Below are 19,413 nucleotides of genomic sequence, written 5' to 3'. Positions count from 1 at the left end.
CTTAATTTAAATCATGGGGCATATAATTCAATAAATATAGTTCAATCATTCATATAAAGCATAAAGTTGAATAATTCTGACCATATTAATTACATAAAATTAACATCTGCACTGGATAAAATATTTAGCACAGCCTAGTATGGTAAATTTGAACAAGTAAAAATAATCATCCTAAAACAATAAATAAATGTTATAGAAAGCCCAAATCTAACTTTCTCAAGCATAAACATGTTGTTACAACACCAAGTTATTTATTTTTTTATTGTATTTCTTGAAAAAGTAATGCTTCAATGAATGATCTGCCAGACAGAACCTTATAATTCCAAGTGGAAAATGACTTTTCAGAATGAGAAGGTTCTATCTGAATTACCGTGGTTTATTTACTCCAATTTGCAAATGTAAGAGAACTTTGATCATTTAAATTTAGAGAACCCTTAGGGTCTCTGTCATGTTAATGTATGAAAGAGAAATGTTACACACATGTTGTTTGCTATATGGAATGCTAAAACTCTCAAAAGTCTCAAAATCATTCAGAAGGCAGATAGAACCTTATAAATCCATTATTTTACTTACATTAGTTACTTTTCTAAAATCTTACAGCACACTGACACATGCTAAATCAAGATGGAATTATTATATCACTGTTTTAAATGACCTACAGGTGGTCCTTGCAGTCCTTCCCCTGGAGGTCCAGGTGGGCCTGGTAAACCTCTGAAGCCAACATCACCCTAAAACACAATTATGATTAAATACACCCTATATGTTGTTGATTTTCATATCTACTCTAGGGTGACCCATAGTCATCATGCTACCTTTGGTCCTGGTATTCCTATGCCTTCTTGACCTGGTTCACCTGGAAGACCAGGAAGACCAGGAGGGCCCTGTAAAACAGAAAATGAATGACAAACACACACAACAGCAAAACACGCTCATGCTGCATCCTTAAAGGGATTGTTTAATGGAAAATGAAAATGTACTCATTATTTGGGTCCCCATTCTGTCATAAACAGCAGATTTAAGCACTTTTTAAAGCTCCATTTATTTCAAATGAAGCACCTTTGTAATTCAGATAGCCAGCATTTGTAGTGCCATGAAAGTCATTAAAATGTCAGAGGCAATCCTGGAGGAAACCAACACGGGGAAAACATGCAAACTCCACACAGAAACGTCAACTGACCCAGCCGAGGCTTGAACCAGCGACCTTCTTGCTGTGAGGCGAACGTGCTACCCACTGTACCACCGTGCAGCCTGTCTAAAACTCAAGCACTTTCAAATACTTTCAAGAAGTGTGGGACACCTGAGACGCCCTCATGTGGTTCCAAACCTTTGTGATTTTCTTTTTTCCACTAAAACCAAAAGCAGATATTTTGAATAATGTTGGATAGTAATATTGCAATCCATAGTTGTACAAAATCTTACGCAAGTCCCCAGTTTCCTTTTTGTGGAGGGTCAGTAAATGACAGAATTGTGAACTGTGAAGACTTTGTCATGATGTTATGAAAATGGAATAGATTTAATAAGTGCTTGCAAATATTTTTACGTACTGTAGGACCAGGATATCCGTCCCCTTTCAAACCACTCAGACCAGGAAGACCCGGGTCACCGCGATCTCCCTGAGAAACGAAGCACATTCATGTTTGAGGAGGACTGACAACAGATGAAGAACATGAATTTACTTTACTTAACCATTGTTGAAAATCAATTTAACCTTGGGTCCAGTAAGTCCATATCCAGTCTCTCCTACTGGACCAGATGGACCTGATGGGCCGATGTCACCCTGTAATAAGATAATAAGATTTCCTTTGTGTTATGATACAAAAACCAAACACTTGTTTATCGCAATGGAAATGCTCTTACTTTTGGTCCTGATATTGCCCGTCCAGGTAGCCCAGGTAATCCCTGTCGCCCAGGGGTGCCAGGTTCTCCCTACAAAAACATCTCACATATTTATTATATAATGTCTAGGGACCAAATGACAAAATATTTCAGATTTACTGATGAGAACCTCACTTTTGACCCTGAGGGTCCAGCAATTCCTGGCGGACCTGCTAATCCACGGATTCCCCTCTGACCCTGATCACCCTTAAAATTCACATATTCACATTAAAATGATAGTTCACACATTTTGTTATAATTTACTCATCCATTAGCTGCAAACCTGTTTGAGTTTCTTTCTTCTGTTGAACACAAATAAAGATTTAATGAAAATTCTGGTCACTGACTTCCACAGTATTTTTTGTTCCTACTATGGACGTCAATGGGTGCTTTATTCCAACAATCTTCAATATGACTATGCCTTCAACATTAATAACACATTCCTTAATATTCAGTAAGAAATAAGCAGGTTTACAGTTTAAGATCCCATTGAAAATCTCATCCAGGAAACTATAACTTAATGGGGTCTTTACGGTTAATAAATGTGTAAAGCGTAAAAGAGTTACTTTTTCACCCTGGATGCCCACTCCTGCTGCTCCTTCAGCACCTCTCAAGCCAGTGGCCCCTGGTTCTCCCTGAAATACATACCGAATTGAATGTGTTTGGCCTTTTCTAAGATGCTGATGTAGATTAAAAAGTTAAATGATTTAAAGGGGTCCTATTATGCCCTTTATAATCCTATCTCAGGTGTCTCCAAAATGCCTCACTGGTCATTTATGTTACCATGCTGAAAATACCCCCAAAACATTTCTTTAAATGCAAATGAGCTGCTGCGTCCCACCTCTCTTTCCAGAAAAAGGTGGTGCCTTTACAGCTTATGCCTCAGTTACTCTTCAAAATAATAATTGCATGAATTTTAAAGCCTTGTTAAGACTCTGGACAACACTGGAGTCATTTGAGGGAGTTCAGAAACAGACTATAGAACAGACCCTTATATATACTGTAATACTGATTTATTACAGGGCTCTCTGCAATACTTAATTCTGATTGGTCAATCCCAACATTCCAGGGAAAGTGACTCCTAAAGAAAAACAAGGCTCATCCGGATACTACAAATCACATTGTTAGTAGATTTATATATGCTCAATTTGTCACTGTTTGGCACAATTTGACTGTTGTGACTGAATGATTATAGTAGTGTAGGCTGTAACAAGCCATGTTTCTTTCTCCAAGCTTCACCTTTAGAGGGTTTTATTGTTATATAATGATTCCAGCTCAGATCAATCTTTTGTGTCTAACTGTTTACTTTTGTGACCAAAATTTAAGACAGTAAAAATCATAATAGGACCACTTTTGGAGTAATTAAGGTTAGACTGGTACTTTCTGTCCAGGAGCTCCGTCCTCCCCTGGTAAACCTGGTAATCCTGACAGTCCTGGAGCTCCAGGTTCCCCCTGCACACGTTTAAAATAATTCAAATCATCAAATCAACTGAACACAGATCATAATGTGAGACTTGGACAACACAATTCAGACCCTGATTGCTGCATGCAGACATTAAATCTGGACATTGATAGTCATCATCAACTAATAAAGATAAAGGTGATCAACATGTGTGGTCAGCGTGTTTTATAGCTAGTGTGTCTCATTTTGCTCAAACTGTTGAATTGCCAAACCAGAAAATATTTTATTTTATTTTAACTATTGATAGTTAAATGCAACCCAGGCTCTTTCTGAAAACGTACCTCTACAGACGTTTCTGCAGACTGATAAATACATCCCAGCAGCACGTTTTTCTGCAGTTTTTGTTTTTGTGAATCCACGAGAGGCCATTGTGTACGCTTTTTGGCAAATTTCTCGCGCCTGATGTTCTTGCGTAAACCCACCAGAGGCCGCTGTTGACTGACTGATTTACTGACTGAATGACTGACTGAAAGACTGACCGATCAACTGACCCACCCTCCCCCTTCTCTAAACACAACCAATTTTATTTATTGACCCGCCCACCCATTTCCCTAAACCGAACCAACACGTTTAAAAAGCAATCCAAAAAAAAAGAAAAGCCCTCGTCTGGTTTTTACATTTTCAGATTTTACCACATTCTCACCCTGTTATTTACTTGTTTATTTTATTATTTGGATTCTGTTTTTGTCTTAGCTGCTTTCTGGAACCGTTCTTCACCAGGCTCAAACCCCGTCATTGTGGTCAACTCCTCTCTGCGCATCAAGTCCGCCGACGTACATGGCGAGCTAACAGACAAACTGGTTGCAGCCGGAATGCCGTCCATAAGGAGGTAAGCGGTCAGCTGGTAAGGAATGGCGTCATACAGCTCCGTAGCATTCGTTTAAAAAAATTAAATGCAGCCATACGTACCTCCGGCTACACAATTCACGATGTCCAGAAACGTCTGTAGGGCTACGTTTTCAAATCATCAAATCAACTGAACACAGATCATAATGTGGGACTTGGACAACACAATTCAGACCCTGAATGCTGCATGCAGACGTGACAGTGAACATTCTGAAAAAGAGCAGTGCTTGTTTTATGCTTTCTAGCCTGTTAAATCTGGACATTGATAGTCATCATCAACTAATAAAGATCAAGGTGATCAAGATATGTGGTCAGCGTGTTTATAGCTAGTGTGTCTCATTTTGCTCAAACTGTTGAATTGCCAAACCAGAAAATATTTTATTTTATTTTAACTATTGATAGTTACATGCAACCCAGGCTCTTTCTGAAAACGTACCTCTACAGACGTTTCTGCAGACTGATAAATACATCCCGGCAGCACGTTTTTCTGCAGTTTTTGTGAATCCACGAGAGGCCAGTGTGTACGCTTTTTGAGATTTCAAATTTCTCGCGCCTGATGTTCTTGCGTAAACCCACCAGAGGCCGCTGTTGACTGACTTTTTGACTGACTGAATGACTGACTGAAAGACTGACCGATCAACTGACCCACCCTCCCAGTCATGCACCACACACACACTCCTGTTCCAGATCATGATTGATTACACTCACACAGCGGGGAGCTGACTGATTAGATGGACTTTATAAGCAGCACAGACACACATACTACTCGCTGAGTCTTGTTAATCTGTTAAAATTACGATGCATTCTCCTTGCCTTGTCCTGCCGTGTACTGATCGTTGTTTGTTTGTTTGTTTGTTTACGTTGCCTGCTGCCTGCCTGTATTGACCGATCACCTGTTATTCGACCACGACTCTGGGTTGCCCCTGGGTTGACTGTTGCTTGCCTGACCACTGCGTTTGGATCCACACCTCCTTGTCAGCGTCCACGTCACGTTACAGATATAGCTGTGGTCTGAACTCTGCTGTTGTTTTACATTCTGAATGATTTTAAAACTCTATCGTTATTACTATATTTATAGTTATCATGCTTGATGTGAACGGCCCCCAAGAGTAAGATTGTGAATTTATAAAGATAATACAGTCAATAATGTTTTCAGAGTAAAGTGAACAAGACTTACTTTAGCTCCCGGTTCACCTGCTCCTCTCTCTCCTGGTGCACCGCTCTCACCTGGTAAACCTTGATCACCCTTCAAGCACATACAGACATCCTTAAATTACATTTGCCACCGTCTACTATAACTCATTTAAATGATGTCAGTGAAAAAAAAATCCTGCCTTTGGTCCAGGGTAGCCCTCACCCGGTGGTCCTCTGCTTCCCGGGGGTCCACGCGGTCCTTCTACACCCTAAAAAATGAATGAAAGCATTATTATACATGGATGTGCTATGCATTTTACTTAATGCTCACGTTTTTTCATACTTTCTCTCCTTGTATTCCTGCTCCGGTTAGCCCAACTGGTCCTGGAGGGCCAGGAGAACCAACGTCCCCCTTTTAAAAGAACAAAAACGCAAATAAACACACTATTAAGCAAAATCATGCACAACCTTATATAAATGATTTGGAATGTGTAATAGATACAACATTTATATTCATATATGTCTTGGCCACAGGCTGAGTACTGACAGTACTGCATGCTGGGACATGCTTCCTTCACACATCCACACAGAAGTTTAATAAAGTAAATATGCAAACAAGTTACACCACTATCTTCAGAGATAAAGGGATAGTTCACCCAAAACTGAAAATTCTGCCATCATTTACTGACCTTTTACTTGTTTCAAACATTCATGAGATACTTTGAAAAATGTTGGAAACCTGTAACCATTGACTTCCATATTATTTGTTTTTCCTATTATGAAAGTCAATGGTTACAGATTTTCAGCTTTCTTCAAAATATCTTATTTTATGTTCAACTGAAAGAAAGAAACCCAGAAAGGTTTGAAACCACTTGATGGTGAGCAAATAGTGAGTAATTTTTCATTTTAGGGTGAACTGTCCCTTTAAGAACAAAAACGTGGATTAATTCTAAGGGGAAGCAAAAGCATCAGAGTCTTAAAGAAGAAAAAAATGCATAAGATAATAGCTCAAAGCTTATTTGATCTCTGTGCTTACCCTGTCTCCTTTAATGGCGGTACCTGCTGGTCCTCGGGGTCCCTTTGGCCCCTCCAGACCCCTCTCTCCCTGTAAAAGACAAACATTTAAACCATCAAATTCATTAAACGCACTGCCATTCCCATTTTCATATCTGCTGTTGCTGAAGTTTACAGGTCACAACTCATCTGGGATAGAGCACAACGTTTGTGTATGGAGCTCATTTAGATGTCAAAAATATAATGCGTAAAATTACATATGAACTTATATCAGTGTAAGAAAGAAGAGATATTTGTCTTTTTTAAACATGACAGTTAATAATTATGCAAGTAAAGCTAATTGATTTAGTTTGAAAACTTTTCAGAGCTGTCACGATCACCAGCGATCATACTCCCAAGATCGCCGGATCTCACGCACATTCACATGGACTACAACTTCTGGACTACATATTCAGTCATGTCACACACACACACACCTGCTCCAAGTCTCCACTGATTAGACTCCCACAGCTGATGCTGCTTCTGGACTGATTACACACACTACTTTAGCAGCACACACACTCACTTCCTTTGCCGAGTCTTGTTCACCTGTAAAGTGACAATTCAACGCGCTTTCCTTAGTCTTGTTTCTCCGTGTTTTTTTGACCTTAGCCTTGTTTGCCTTTTTGTCCCTGTCTGCCGCCTGCCTTCCGACTTCTCACCTGTTATAGTGACTACGATTCTGGATTGCCTTTATACATCTGTTTGCACCCGTGTTGACCTTTGCTTGCCTGACTCCGAATAAACTAGAGGTGGGCAAAGCGAGGCTTCGTGAAACACTGAAACAGTTGAAGCAAATGTGTCGAAGCTTCGAAACGTTTCGAAACCCCACTCTACAGTGACGCCTAGTGGTCATTTTTTATGTATTGCACTGGAACAGTTTCAGCAAAGAACAGTTGAGCAAATTGAGGTATTAAACCCCACTTTGTAAGATCGAATCCTCAAATGAAATAGTGGAGTGGTTAAGGTTCTTACTTCCATGCGGGAATTGTTGGTTCGAATCCAGACTGATACAGTTATTTTGGAATGCTCTAATATCAGTTTGAGATGCTTTGTTTGTGTATCGTTTTGTTTCAACATTGGTCTGACATCCGAATAAACACTTTGTGAAAAAATATAGCTTGTTTCGGTCATAAAACAGGGTTGTTGCTAGATCAGATACAGTTGTGGACAGAAGTTAACAAGAATTATTTATATTATTCATTAAATTTCCCATTTATTGTATTTTATTAATGTCTACCACAACTCTAAACCCAACCATCACAGTACTGTACAATATTAATTATTGTTTTACAGTTACAAAAATGATGCTAAATTGATGGCGTATCTGCAGCTGTATCATATCTAGACTACACCATAAACAGTAACATGATTAAAATACATAAAATCATGATTTTGAAGTATTTGTACAATTCGGGATTAGAACCCAACAGTAATATGAACAGTGTATCAATATGCACACGCACAGTCTACTAGGCCATACGTGACAACAGCATAAGCTTGACCCTATCAGTCAAATGCAGATTCTCCAAGTCTCGAAACGCTTCTGAACTGATCGATGCTTTGAATCGCTTTAGTCACGTGACCAGGTGTTTCGAAACACTTTAGTCACGTGACCTGGGTGTTTCGGATCATGCTTCGGTACAGTGTTTCGAAACACTTGCGCTTCGGGATCTCGACACAGTGTCGAAACGTCAGTTTCACGTCAGCCATCCCTAGAATAAACCTGCAAGTGGATCTAAACTTCAGTTGTCTGTGTCACTCCCCATGTTACAAGAGCAGTGTTTCTGGTTTTTTTTTTGTTAATTTGTTTATATTTATGCATTTATTAATTTCATTGTTATTCATGTATAGATGAATTTGAATACCATGTAAATACCAAAGTGAAGTTTCACAAACTAATTTCGAGTGGAGCACGTGATAGGATTGACGACAACTGATCCCTATCACTAATCACTAACTACCCAATCGGATCATTCCAAATTTAATATAAATATCCAGCCTAAACTTCATTCTTCATCTTCGTTTTGGAACACCCCCCCCCCATCCATCCCTACTCCCTCCTCCTCAATTCTAAGTTCAGGAAACACGGTGGCTCAATGGCTAGCACTGTTGCCCGACAGCAAGGGGGTCGTTGGATCAATCACTAGCGGAGCCAGCTGACACTCTCTGTGCGGAGTTTGCACATTCTCCCCATGTTCGCGTGGGCTTTCCCCGGGTACTCTGGTTTCCTCCCACACTCAAAAAACATGCAACTAAAGTTAAAGTCACAAGCACCTACTACGTTCAAACTGATGCAGTTAGCTGTCTATTCTTGGGAAGTTATCGAGAACTACCCGATCTCGTATCCCTCCTAATGCTTTTCTTCCAGGCGGGAGCCTTGGGCTCATCTATCTCCGAGCTCAGGGTTCTCTCCCGGGACAGCATGCCAAACCTGCTAAAATAGTCAAGCATTATCTAAGTGTGAACTCTTGAAATAACAAGAGTAACAAGGTAACATTCATTCATTCATTCATCGGCTTAGTCCCTTTATTAATTTGGGGTCGCCACAGCGGAATGAACCGCCAACTTATCCAGCATATGTTTTACGCAGCGGATGCCCTTCCAGCTGCAACCCATCACTGGGAAACTTACACACTCATTTACACACATACACTACGGACAATTTAGCTTACCCAATTTACCTGTACCACATGTCTTTGGACTTGTGGAGGATACCGGAGCACACGGAGGAAACCCACGCGAACGCAGGGAGAACATGTAAACTCCACACAGAAAAGCCAACTGACCCAGCCGAGGCTTGAATTTTTTTTTTCATATTATTTATTAAAGAGAAGTTGCTGATCATATACAATTTTGTTTAGTTACTTAACGCTAATTTGACTGTTTTACAAAATAATAATTCTTCAGGACCAAACAGACTGAGAATGTAAAAGCTTAAAGGATTTTTTATGTATTATGAAGGTTACGTCAAATTTAAAGCACGTTAAAATGGTCACAGTGTATTTCCTTCACCAATTTCACTCAGCGTATAGTGAGGTATATGTGTAGACATTATTTAATAAGTAATTGTTGTTAAAGATGATCACCTTAGTGAAAAACTCATTCTGAACTGTTATCAACTCAGTCAACAACCTCTGAAGTTTTTTACTGCATGGACTTTCAGTCACTGACCCGATCATCTGCCAATCTGCAAAAATATATCTAACACACCCTGCACTTTTCAGATACACAGCCAAACGAAAGCAATTTTTGAATATGACTTATTATTTAATTATAAAAACAGATGAAAGAATGCTGGATCACTCAGAAATAGAAACTTAGAGGTCACAAGGACATTTCGAAGGCTCTGATAAAAACCATGCACACAAGACACAACGTGGATAAAACACATAATAAACCTCTTGATAGCCTTGATAGGTCACGCACACTGGATCTGAAAATGATAAAAATACTGTGTATACCTTTGGTCCTGGAAAACCCTCTCCTGGAGGGCCCTTTTCTCCTGGCGAACCTTGTGGCCCCTGTGGCCCCTTTAGAGTAAACATCAATGTCGAGATTAGGACTGTTTCAATACATTCAGTTCCAATTGCAATCAATAGTATATGCAGGAACGTGTGTATATTCAGCTCAGGCTCATTGGAAATACATCCCTCAGCCTACATTTTTGTTAAATGTAAAATTAGTTGCTCTGGGTACATTTCAATGCACGTTTCAGATGACAAATCCACTAGAGGGCGCTGTGTACATTTTTGTGAATCTAAAATACGTTACTTATGGTACATTTTGATGTACGTTTCAGATAAACGTCCTTTTTGTACACGTCCAAGAGAGGGCAGAGCTTGTGCAGATCACCAGAAAACCACTGACCAAAACCCATTCCTTAAACCCAACCAATAGTGCGTTCAAAAGCACACATAAGAGAAGAAGTGCACTACGGCTACATAATTTTACCCTGATTTGACTTTGCTTTTACCTCTTTTGTGAAAGCATGCTTCACAGGACTCAAACCCGCAAGCACAAGAGCAACACCAGTGAGACAAGTGAGCTACGAGCAAACTGACCACGCTAGAAATGTTGGCTATAAGGAAACAGATAGGTGATGCAAACGTATTCGACTACAAATCACAAACCCTGTTAAGTTGATTTGTGGTAATTATTTAGTGTTGCGCAAAGAACTGCATGAAAATAATCCTTTTTTTGTTGATAATATGTCCCTGTGAATGTCATTAGTGTGAAAAGGAACAAAAGTTGTAGGCATCATACTGTTCATTCTATCTAGAAACTGCAGTCAAATATATGTTGACGTACATTTTGCAGTATAGGATGAAGCACATATTTCTAATGAGCCTGTGCTGATTAATTTTATTTATTTTTCACCGGTAAACCTGGCTCGCCAAGCCCAGGAGGCCCAGGAGGACCCATTCTTCCCTGAAAGCCCACATCACCCTAAAAATAAAGAAATCACATGTGTTATGATTACCAATGTTAGTCAACTGGAACTTATAATATCAGAAGATTTTTATTCATTCATTCATTCATTTTCTTTTCGGCTTAGTCCCTTTATTAATCCGGGGTCGCCACAGCGGAATGAACCACCAACTTATCCAGCATATGTTTTATGCAGCGGATGCCCTTCTAGCTGACCCAGCCGGGGCTCGAATCAGCGGCCTTCTTGCTGTGAGGCGACAGCACTACCACTGCGTCGCCATCAGAAGATTTTGTGTATATTATATATGTATATATATTTATGTATACCAACCTTTGGTCCTGGAAGTCCAATGCCAGTCTCTCCCTGTATCCCTGGGGGTCCGGGAAATCCTCTCTCGCCCTGAAGAAGCAGAAATATGCCAAACATTGATAATCAGTTGAAACACTAGATTAGACCACCAATCAAACCACAGCAATGGACCCTTTCCACAAGCCTGTTATGACGTGTTTAATGGTCATCAGCATCTTAAATCCTTGAAGTTTTTAATATTTAGATTTTTTTTAAAAGCATATGAACATTTATATGTGTTTATGGATGTATAACATCATCTTTGCTTCACATTACAGAATAAAATAACAATTACTGCGTGTGCGAGGCATTGCTAATGCAGTTTCTAATGACAGGAGAGTAAATCTGACATTATTCTCTCTTCTGTCTGCCGTTTTCAGTCTTTTTTTCTTTTTCTGAAAGTCTTAATAACACCATCGTGTTATTTATTTTATTATTTGAGCAAATAAGATTGTAAAAAATGACTTGTTGTGCTCTCCTATTCACTGCGCTCTAAGTTTGCCCAACCATGATGACTTCCGCTACTGAGAAACCCGGAAATGTGAAAAGGATCTATATGTTTATATGTTTGCTGTGTTTTTAAAATGAGTTCAAAACTCATGCAATCCCAAAATAAATCAGCAACTGCTATTTTGGCAGAAAGACTTGTTGAATTGCTGCCCTATTATGCAATAAATACAAGGTAACTTAACAAGGTAAAAAAAATTGAAAGAACTTTGGTAACACCTAAGCAAATAGGTCCCTTAATTAATCCGGGGTCGCCACAGCTGAATGAACAACTTATCCAGCACGTTTTTACGCAGCGGATGCCCTTCCAGCCGCAACCCATCTCTGGGAAACATCCACACACACTCATTCACACATACACTCATACACTACAGACAATTTAGCCTACCCAATTCACCTGTCCCGCATGTCTTTGGACTGTGGGGAAAACAGGAGCACCCGGAGGAAACCCACGCTAACGCAGGGAGAACATGCAAACTCCACACAGAAACGCCAACTGAGCCGAGGCTCGAACCAGCGACCTTCTTGCTGTAAGGCGATTGTGCTACCCACTGCACCACCCTATTTATTTTCTGTAAATAAATAATAGGCTCTTGTTAATTCTCAGTGGTTTGTGTTTTGGTTTATATCTTGAGGAGAGAGAGCACGGGGGCACCAGGGACTATATTTTTAATTCCTGTTATCTTGTTACGTTTTGGTTTAACTTCTTTTTGATTAAGGATTTTTAATTGAATTCGTAACAGTAAGTTATTTTGATAATAGCATCTGCTAAGAAAATGCTTTCAGATTCTCCTCCGGTTCTCTTGGATATAGTTTACGTTGTTTTCCTTAATTAATGCATCCTTGTATCCCCCCTTTTGTATTGCATTTCCCTGTATTCCCATGTTGTCACGCTCAAAGAAAGGCTTTAAATAGATTTAGCCATTTTCATGCGTGCTTTTGGAGCAACGTGAGGGTTTGGATCACATTTAAATCCAAATTAAAAACAAATCCTCATGGAACGATCCCAAAACTCAAGCTGCAGCCATAAACTGCTTACATCATCTGGATTGAGTCAGGTTGGCTGAATGTGAAGTCACTGTGCTTGTTATCAAGCCTGTGTTAATATGAGCAGGGAAATAAACACGTGCTGCTTTATACCACATACTTCATCTTAAGGGAATGTGCCTGCTTCCAATATCTGCACGGCTCATGCCAAACATACTGGACTGAAGACTGCAATTACTGTGTTCAGACACATTAGACAGAACACCTTCACCTGTCAGAAACACTGATCTGTGCTGCGACACACACATGAATTTAGTGTGTGCATGTCCAGACATTCACGCTCAGCCAACAAACACAAGACAGCCATCAGTGTGTGAGAGAAGAACATTCCAGATAAATCATTAGGCTCTGGGTTTCTCTTACAGCACACAGATGAATATCAGCACAGACAGACAACTAGATCAGTGGTGGACAGTAACTATTTTTACTTCACTGATGTACTTGGGTGTAATTTTAAGTATCTGTTTATATCTGAGTATTTTTATCTTAGGAAACCTTTACTTGATCTGTTTTTTTTAATTATGTGTTCAGAGTGAGTCTACAGTTAACAGCTCACTGATTCAAATGATCCATTCAGAGTGAGTCTACAGTTAACAGCTCACTGATTCAAATGATCCATTCAGAGTGAGTCTAGAGTTAACAGCCTACTGATTCAAATGATCCATTCAGAGTGAGTCTACAGTTAACAATCCACTGATTCAAAAGATCCAGTCAGAGTGAGTCTGCAGTTAACAACTCACTGATTCAAATGGTCCATTCAGAGTGAGTCTAGCGTTAACAACTCACTGATTCAAATGATCCATTCAGAGTGAGTCTACAGTTAACACTCACTGATTCAAATGATCTGCTCAGAGTGAGTCTAGTGTTAACAACTCCCGGATTCAAATGATCTGTTCAGAGTGAGTCTAGTGTTAACAACTCCCTGATTAAAATGATCTGTTCAGAGTTAGTCTAGTGTTAACAACTCCCTGATTCACACGATCCATTCAGAGTGATTCTACAGTTAACAACTCACTGATTCAAATGATCCATTCAGAGTGATTCTACAGTTAACAGCTCACTGATTCAAATGATCCATTCAGAGTGAGTCTACAGTTGACAGCACACTGATTCAGATTATCCATTCAGAGTGAGTCTACAGTTAATAGCTCACTGATTCAAATGATCGATTCAGAGTGAGTCTACAGTTAACAACACACTGATTCAAATGATCCATTTGATTGTTCCACACAATCGATTTGTTTTGGGACAACATGAAGGAATTAAGTTAACTTATTAGTTTTTACAGTTTAAGTGGACTGAACATAAAACAATTAAGTTGTCCCCAAAACCCCTCAAGAAGCTCATTTTAAATGAGTCGTTTAAACAAACAGCAGATGTAATATTTTTGCGTACTGCATTTTAAACCTGAGATTGTGGAGTTCAACTCACTTTTTTGCCTGGTAGGCCTTCAGGTCCAACATCTCCATTCGGTCCTGACAAACCCTGCAGTGAAACACGAGAGTGAACACAGCGAACTATAAATGAAACATGACTGCTTTGCACAGATTAAGTCGGAAAACATACTTGCAGCCCTCGACTTCCTCTGATGCCAACAGGACCCTCAGGACCCTTTAATAAGTCAAATTCAGTCAAATAAAAATACAGTATATGTTATGTATGTGATATTGCCATTGTCCCCAGTGCCATTAGGTGGCACCCACACGTTACTGCTTATGTTTGTGTGCTCTTGTTAATAAAATAGTGAAGAAGTTAAGTACTCCCGTTGTAGCTGTGTTATTTAGCCTAGTGCATTTAAGAGTGTATTTTAAATGTTATGATAGTGAGAACATAACAGTATATTACATCAGAAGAGCTGATCTGAAGTGTCACTCACCCTGTCTCCTTTCACTCCTGGTGTCCCACACTCACCTCGCTCACCCTAAAAAAATACACTTTTACATTCACAGTATTTCTCAGTCACTTTGGTCCATTTCTCAAATCAGAATTGAAATTCTCAGAACTCCCTGCTCAATCTTGTGTCAGTTGTGTACATCAGAAAAGCAGTTTCTCATTCATTTGAACAAGTTGCAAATGCTTTTGTACATCCATGCAAATAATTATGTGCAATTCTCTGATGTTCCCTGCATTATCAATTGCTTATGTTGATCAAAATGTATTATTTTGGTCTCTGTCTGAATAGTCTCACCCCCCACAACATTTACAGTTTCTCAATACTTTGGTCACTTTTGTAAAACTCTTCACACAATTCTCCTAACCGACTGTCAGCTTGGCAAAGCAGTTCATGTCACATTCAAGATGCACGACAACTACCAAAACACTTGATTCAGGTCTCAGATAAACTCATTCTTCCAGAACACTAGCAAAGGTTGACAGCCCACAAACACTTTATCACCAAAACACTGACTCAAAAAACACCAACATGTAGCATTACAGTGTTTTCTAAAATAAGGACACATGTCTGTTTATAATTGCAATATATATTGTTTATAACTGCAATATATGTTACTGGAATGAATCAGACATGCTGCAGAATTCCTCAATATTTTATGTCGTTTATTTATTTGTATTTTTTGCACTGAGTAATTCCTAAATACAAGAATTTGCATCCACACCATCCACTGATACAGATACAATAGTAATGCTAATCTACTCGGTCTTCTGCATTTCGCCACAGGTTCTCGTCCACATTACATCCTATGTCATCTAGGGCAATACACCTAGGAAAAATCTTCTGGCATGCCTGATCCATCCCTGGTAATCTATTTCTGGCTGGGTCCATGTTTACATCACAATATAAACCTATTTTGTAATGAAATTGAAAGAGTAACACCTGTGTAGATAATCATCTACAATGAGAATCACCTGTGGCTGGTTGAACTGCATTTTTAGATGTGAAATATGTTTCAATCAAATATTGTTGTTGAATTTTGCTGTCTTATTCAGTTTTGCATTATGTTATTGTTTTGAACATGAGTTGAACAGTTTTGAAAACAGTATGTAAGCATGTGCAAAATGTCCTGTACGTCTAAAGATTTTTGGCAGTTGTTGTGTCTGAGTGAGAAAGAATTGATAAAATGTGTGAGATGTAGTCATTCAATGCATTTTGTGCCAAAACAATGATAATTGACCCTCAGTTTAACCCACACAAGACTACTGTTGTGCTCACTGTGTCAAGAGATTTGCAAAAGTGACCTAAGTATTAATTAATGTGTCCTAGCGTCTGTAAAAAAACTGTAATTGTTTGTTCATGGCATAAGTCTTAACATGCAAAATGGCTGAACGAGTTGTCATGATATTTTTTCATTATGTATTTGTCTATACATTTCCTTTAGACTTTTTTTTTTTCTAAATCTGTCTACAGTTGGTAAATTTCTCCCAGGTGAATCTTCACTTTTTCTTATGAAGGTGCAACTCAAAGGAGATTCCTATGTTTACATTTCTACTTTTGTTTTTTCTTTGTGCTATGTACTGCTCTTTTCCTTTCCGTATCACAATGACATGATCTGTCAACAAATTACAGTACAAAGCCAGTAAATTAGCCATAGTTTACATCAGACAGCCCTCCAGAGTACACTGTTATATTGACAACATGACTAAGCAGTTTAACTGTCTTATCCGTACACAATGACACAAGGACTTGTCATTCTGATAGCACTGACACCTTCATTGATACAGAAATGTAGTTTTGAAAGATGAACTGAGGATTTTGAGCAAGAGACTAGCTTTTGCAGGTAATCCATGGTATTTTGCTATACGTGTTGTTTAGAGAAATGTACTTACTGTTTTGCAAATTTCAATTCTGATCTGAGAAGTGCACCAAAGCGACTGAGGAAAAACTGTAATATATTAATACTCTTTTAAAATATGTAAAATATTTGTAAAAGTCAATTGCATTTTGCACATTTTACATTTAAATATGCAGCAAGTAATTAAAAATGTCTATATAAAAATGATAAAATATAGAAAATGTAAAAATTAAGCATTTTTAGAAAACAAATGCATGCAGATGAGATTGTTTGCAGTTCAAGTTCACCCATATTAAACATTAAAGTCGACAATGTACTAGCACCTAATGTGCTTTCTCTGTGAAAAATCACTTTTAAATATCTTTATATTTCTAAATTTAGTCAGTAGTCCTTGACTTTGCATTTTGTAGAGAATTTTATAATCAACTTTTCATAGTTTCATACATTTTTTAAATAATTTCAGCCAATATTTTGCAATTCAGCCTCATGCTAGAATCATGTTCTACTTGTTTTCCAATAACAAATCTCTCAGTCTATGGTATCATTTTACCTTTTCTCCTTTGTATCCAGTTTTCCCCTACAAAAACACACACACACACACACACACACACACATGCTGAAAAAAAGCACTCAAACAATGTCAAACATTTGTGAATTGAGGTCTTGTTCTGCTCAGCTTCACCTCTGTCCCGTCTCGTCCAGGAGCACCGCTCAAACCGCCCTCCCCCTGCAGGACAAACAGCTCGTTTTAGATGGTGACACATTACTTCTGAATCATTTGAGGTCATTTATGAAAACTCTGACCTTTTGACCTTTAGGGCCTGGACTTCCATCATCTCCAGGACGACCCTTTTTACCCTGCAGTTCAGAGAGGAAGAGCATTAACATTCAGACTAAGATTCAGACTGACATGATATGTTTTAATTCTGAAAACATATAGAAATAGTGTTTATATGTGTCTATGTTCCCTTTTAGACCTATTATAAATAAAAAGAATATTTTTGTCTATATTTACATTTATTGTAGTATAAAATGTAAAGCCTACTGTATATCACAGACTCTACTTGTTTTTTCTCCTTAATGTTCCTTATTGGAGCTGTATGGACAACAGCTGTGTGGACATAAAACTAAAATTAAATAAAAAAAATGGTGGCTGAGCAGGTTAATTTATTTAAATGTTTTGATAAAAAAGCTAAAATTTTTATATGTCCAGTCAATTATAGCTACCGATTGATGTGTGTTTTGTCTCTTTGATCAAAATGACTGGAAGACAAAATCTATGATTATTTTAATAAAAACACAGTGTGCTAAAATGTGCATATATGACCATATAATCAGGCAGGCAGGCAGGCAGGCAGGCAGGCAGGCAGGCAGGCAGGCAGGCAGGCAGGCAGGCAGGCAGACAGACAGACAGACAGACAGACAGACAGACAGACAGACAGACAGACAGACAGACAGACAGACAGACAGACAGACAGACAGACAGACAGACAGACAGATAGATAGATAGATAGATAGATAGATAGATAGATAGATAGATAGATAGATAGATAGATAGATAGAACAGTTTATTTATAGATAGATAGATAGACAGACAGACAGACAGACAGACAGACAGACAGGCAGGCAGGCAGAGAGATAGATAGATAGATAGATAGATAGATAGATAGATAGATAGATAGATAGATAGATAGATAGATAGATAGATAGATAGATAGATAGATAGATAGATAGATAGATAGATAGATAGATCAGTTTATTTATAGATAGATAGATAGATAGATAGATAGATAGATAGATAGATAGATAGATAGATAGATAGATAGATAGATAGATAGATAGATAGATAGATAGATAGATAGATAGATAGATAGATAGATAGATAGATAGATAGATAGATAGATAGATAGATAGATAGATAGATAGATAGATAGATAGGCAGGCAGGCAGGCAGGCAGGCAGGCAGGCAGGCAGGCAGGCAGACAGACAGACAGACAGACAGACAGACAGACAGACAGACAGACAGACAGACAGACAGACAGACAGATAGATAGATAGATAGATAGATAGATAGATAGATAGATAGATAGATAGATAGATACGCTTCATAACATTGTTTGGCACTTACAGCGGGTCCACTGGGTCCTCGCTCTCCTTTCTCACAAGTACATTTTGGGGAAAAAGGACACTATTGCAACACACACACACACACACACACACACACACACACACACACACACACACACACACACACACACACACACACACACACACACACACACACACACACACACACACGCGCACGCACAACATTAGACACAACAAATTATGTCACTCATAATTGTCCTCAATGAATTCTTTCAGACTAAACTTACCACTTCATCAACCACTTCAGTCTGGAAAGAAACAAAAGCAAAAAGGTTGAATATACAAGCATAAAAACATTGTTTAAAGTATCCATATTATTTTTAAAGAAACAAAATGTTGTCATATTAAGCCTTTTAGAGGCTTATCTGAAAAGGAGGAATGTCTGTACACACTAAACAATCAGTGTCATAAATATTACAATAAATTGATAAATGCTACCTTTTGTTTGAATTGGAATAAGATCAAATAAATGGCTAAAAATCCAACATTTACAACAGACTAAAACTTTCTGCTGTGTGTTTTTGACTGAATCTTGACTTGAATCAGTTTTAAGAGTGACTAAAATACTATTAATCTTTAACAAAACCTTAGAAGTGCGACACGGTGGCTCAGTGGTTAGCACTGTCGCCTCACAGCAAGTAGGTCGTTGATTCGAATCCCGGCTGGACCAGTTGGCGTTTCTGTGTGAAGTTTGCATGTTCTCCCCGTGTTGGCGTGGGTTTCCTCCGGGGGCTCCGGTTTCCCCCACAGTCCAAATTCATGCGCTATAGGTGAATTGAATAAGCTAAATTAGCCGTAGTGTATGTCTGTGC

The 19,413-nt window shown here is 38.6% G+C and overlaps 1 protein-coding gene across 1 annotated transcript in view; it reads right to left on the bottom strand.

The window, feature by feature from the left end:
- The window catches only part of col28a2b (collagen, type XXVIII, alpha 2b), a 48,668-nt gene that overhangs the window by 14,273 nt on the left and 14,982 nt on the right, over positions 1 to 19,413 (bottom strand). The window contains exons 4-26 of the mRNA XM_056459382.1: positions 18,829 to 18,849; positions 18,582 to 18,641; positions 17,258 to 17,311; positions 17,136 to 17,180; positions 17,004 to 17,030; positions 14,581 to 14,625; positions 14,271 to 14,315; positions 14,136 to 14,189; positions 11,133 to 11,201; positions 10,751 to 10,819; positions 9,835 to 9,903; positions 6,354 to 6,422; positions 5,661 to 5,729; positions 5,518 to 5,586; positions 5,361 to 5,429; positions 3,256 to 3,327; positions 2,442 to 2,510; positions 2,011 to 2,082; positions 1,858 to 1,926; positions 1,709 to 1,777; positions 1,545 to 1,613; positions 813 to 881; positions 660 to 728 (exon numbers count right to left, since the gene is read on the bottom strand). Of these exons, the coding sequence (XP_056315357.1) occupies positions 660 to 728; positions 813 to 881; positions 1,545 to 1,613; positions 1,709 to 1,777; positions 1,858 to 1,926; positions 2,011 to 2,082; positions 2,442 to 2,510; positions 3,256 to 3,327; positions 5,361 to 5,429; positions 5,518 to 5,586; positions 5,661 to 5,729; positions 6,354 to 6,422; positions 9,835 to 9,903; positions 10,751 to 10,819; positions 11,133 to 11,201; positions 14,136 to 14,189; positions 14,271 to 14,315; positions 14,581 to 14,625; positions 17,004 to 17,030; positions 17,136 to 17,180; positions 17,258 to 17,311; positions 18,582 to 18,641; positions 18,829 to 18,849 (1,392 nt within the window). The remainder of the gene's footprint in view (positions 1 to 659; positions 729 to 812; positions 882 to 1,544; positions 1,614 to 1,708; positions 1,778 to 1,857; positions 1,927 to 2,010; positions 2,083 to 2,441; positions 2,511 to 3,255; positions 3,328 to 5,360; positions 5,430 to 5,517; positions 5,587 to 5,660; positions 5,730 to 6,353; positions 6,423 to 9,834; positions 9,904 to 10,750; positions 10,820 to 11,132; positions 11,202 to 14,135; positions 14,190 to 14,270; positions 14,316 to 14,580; positions 14,626 to 17,003; positions 17,031 to 17,135; positions 17,181 to 17,257; positions 17,312 to 18,581; positions 18,642 to 18,828; positions 18,850 to 19,413) is intronic.

The sequence above is a fragment of the Danio aesculapii genome, chromosome 6, assembly GCF_903798145.1.
Source record: "Danio aesculapii chromosome 6, fDanAes4.1, whole genome shotgun sequence".
NCBI classification, from domain to species: Eukaryota; Metazoa; Chordata; class Actinopteri; order Cypriniformes; family Danionidae; genus Danio; species Danio aesculapii.
The sequence above is the reverse complement of the archived record's forward strand: the minus strand, read 5'-3'. Positions and strand labels throughout refer to the sequence as shown.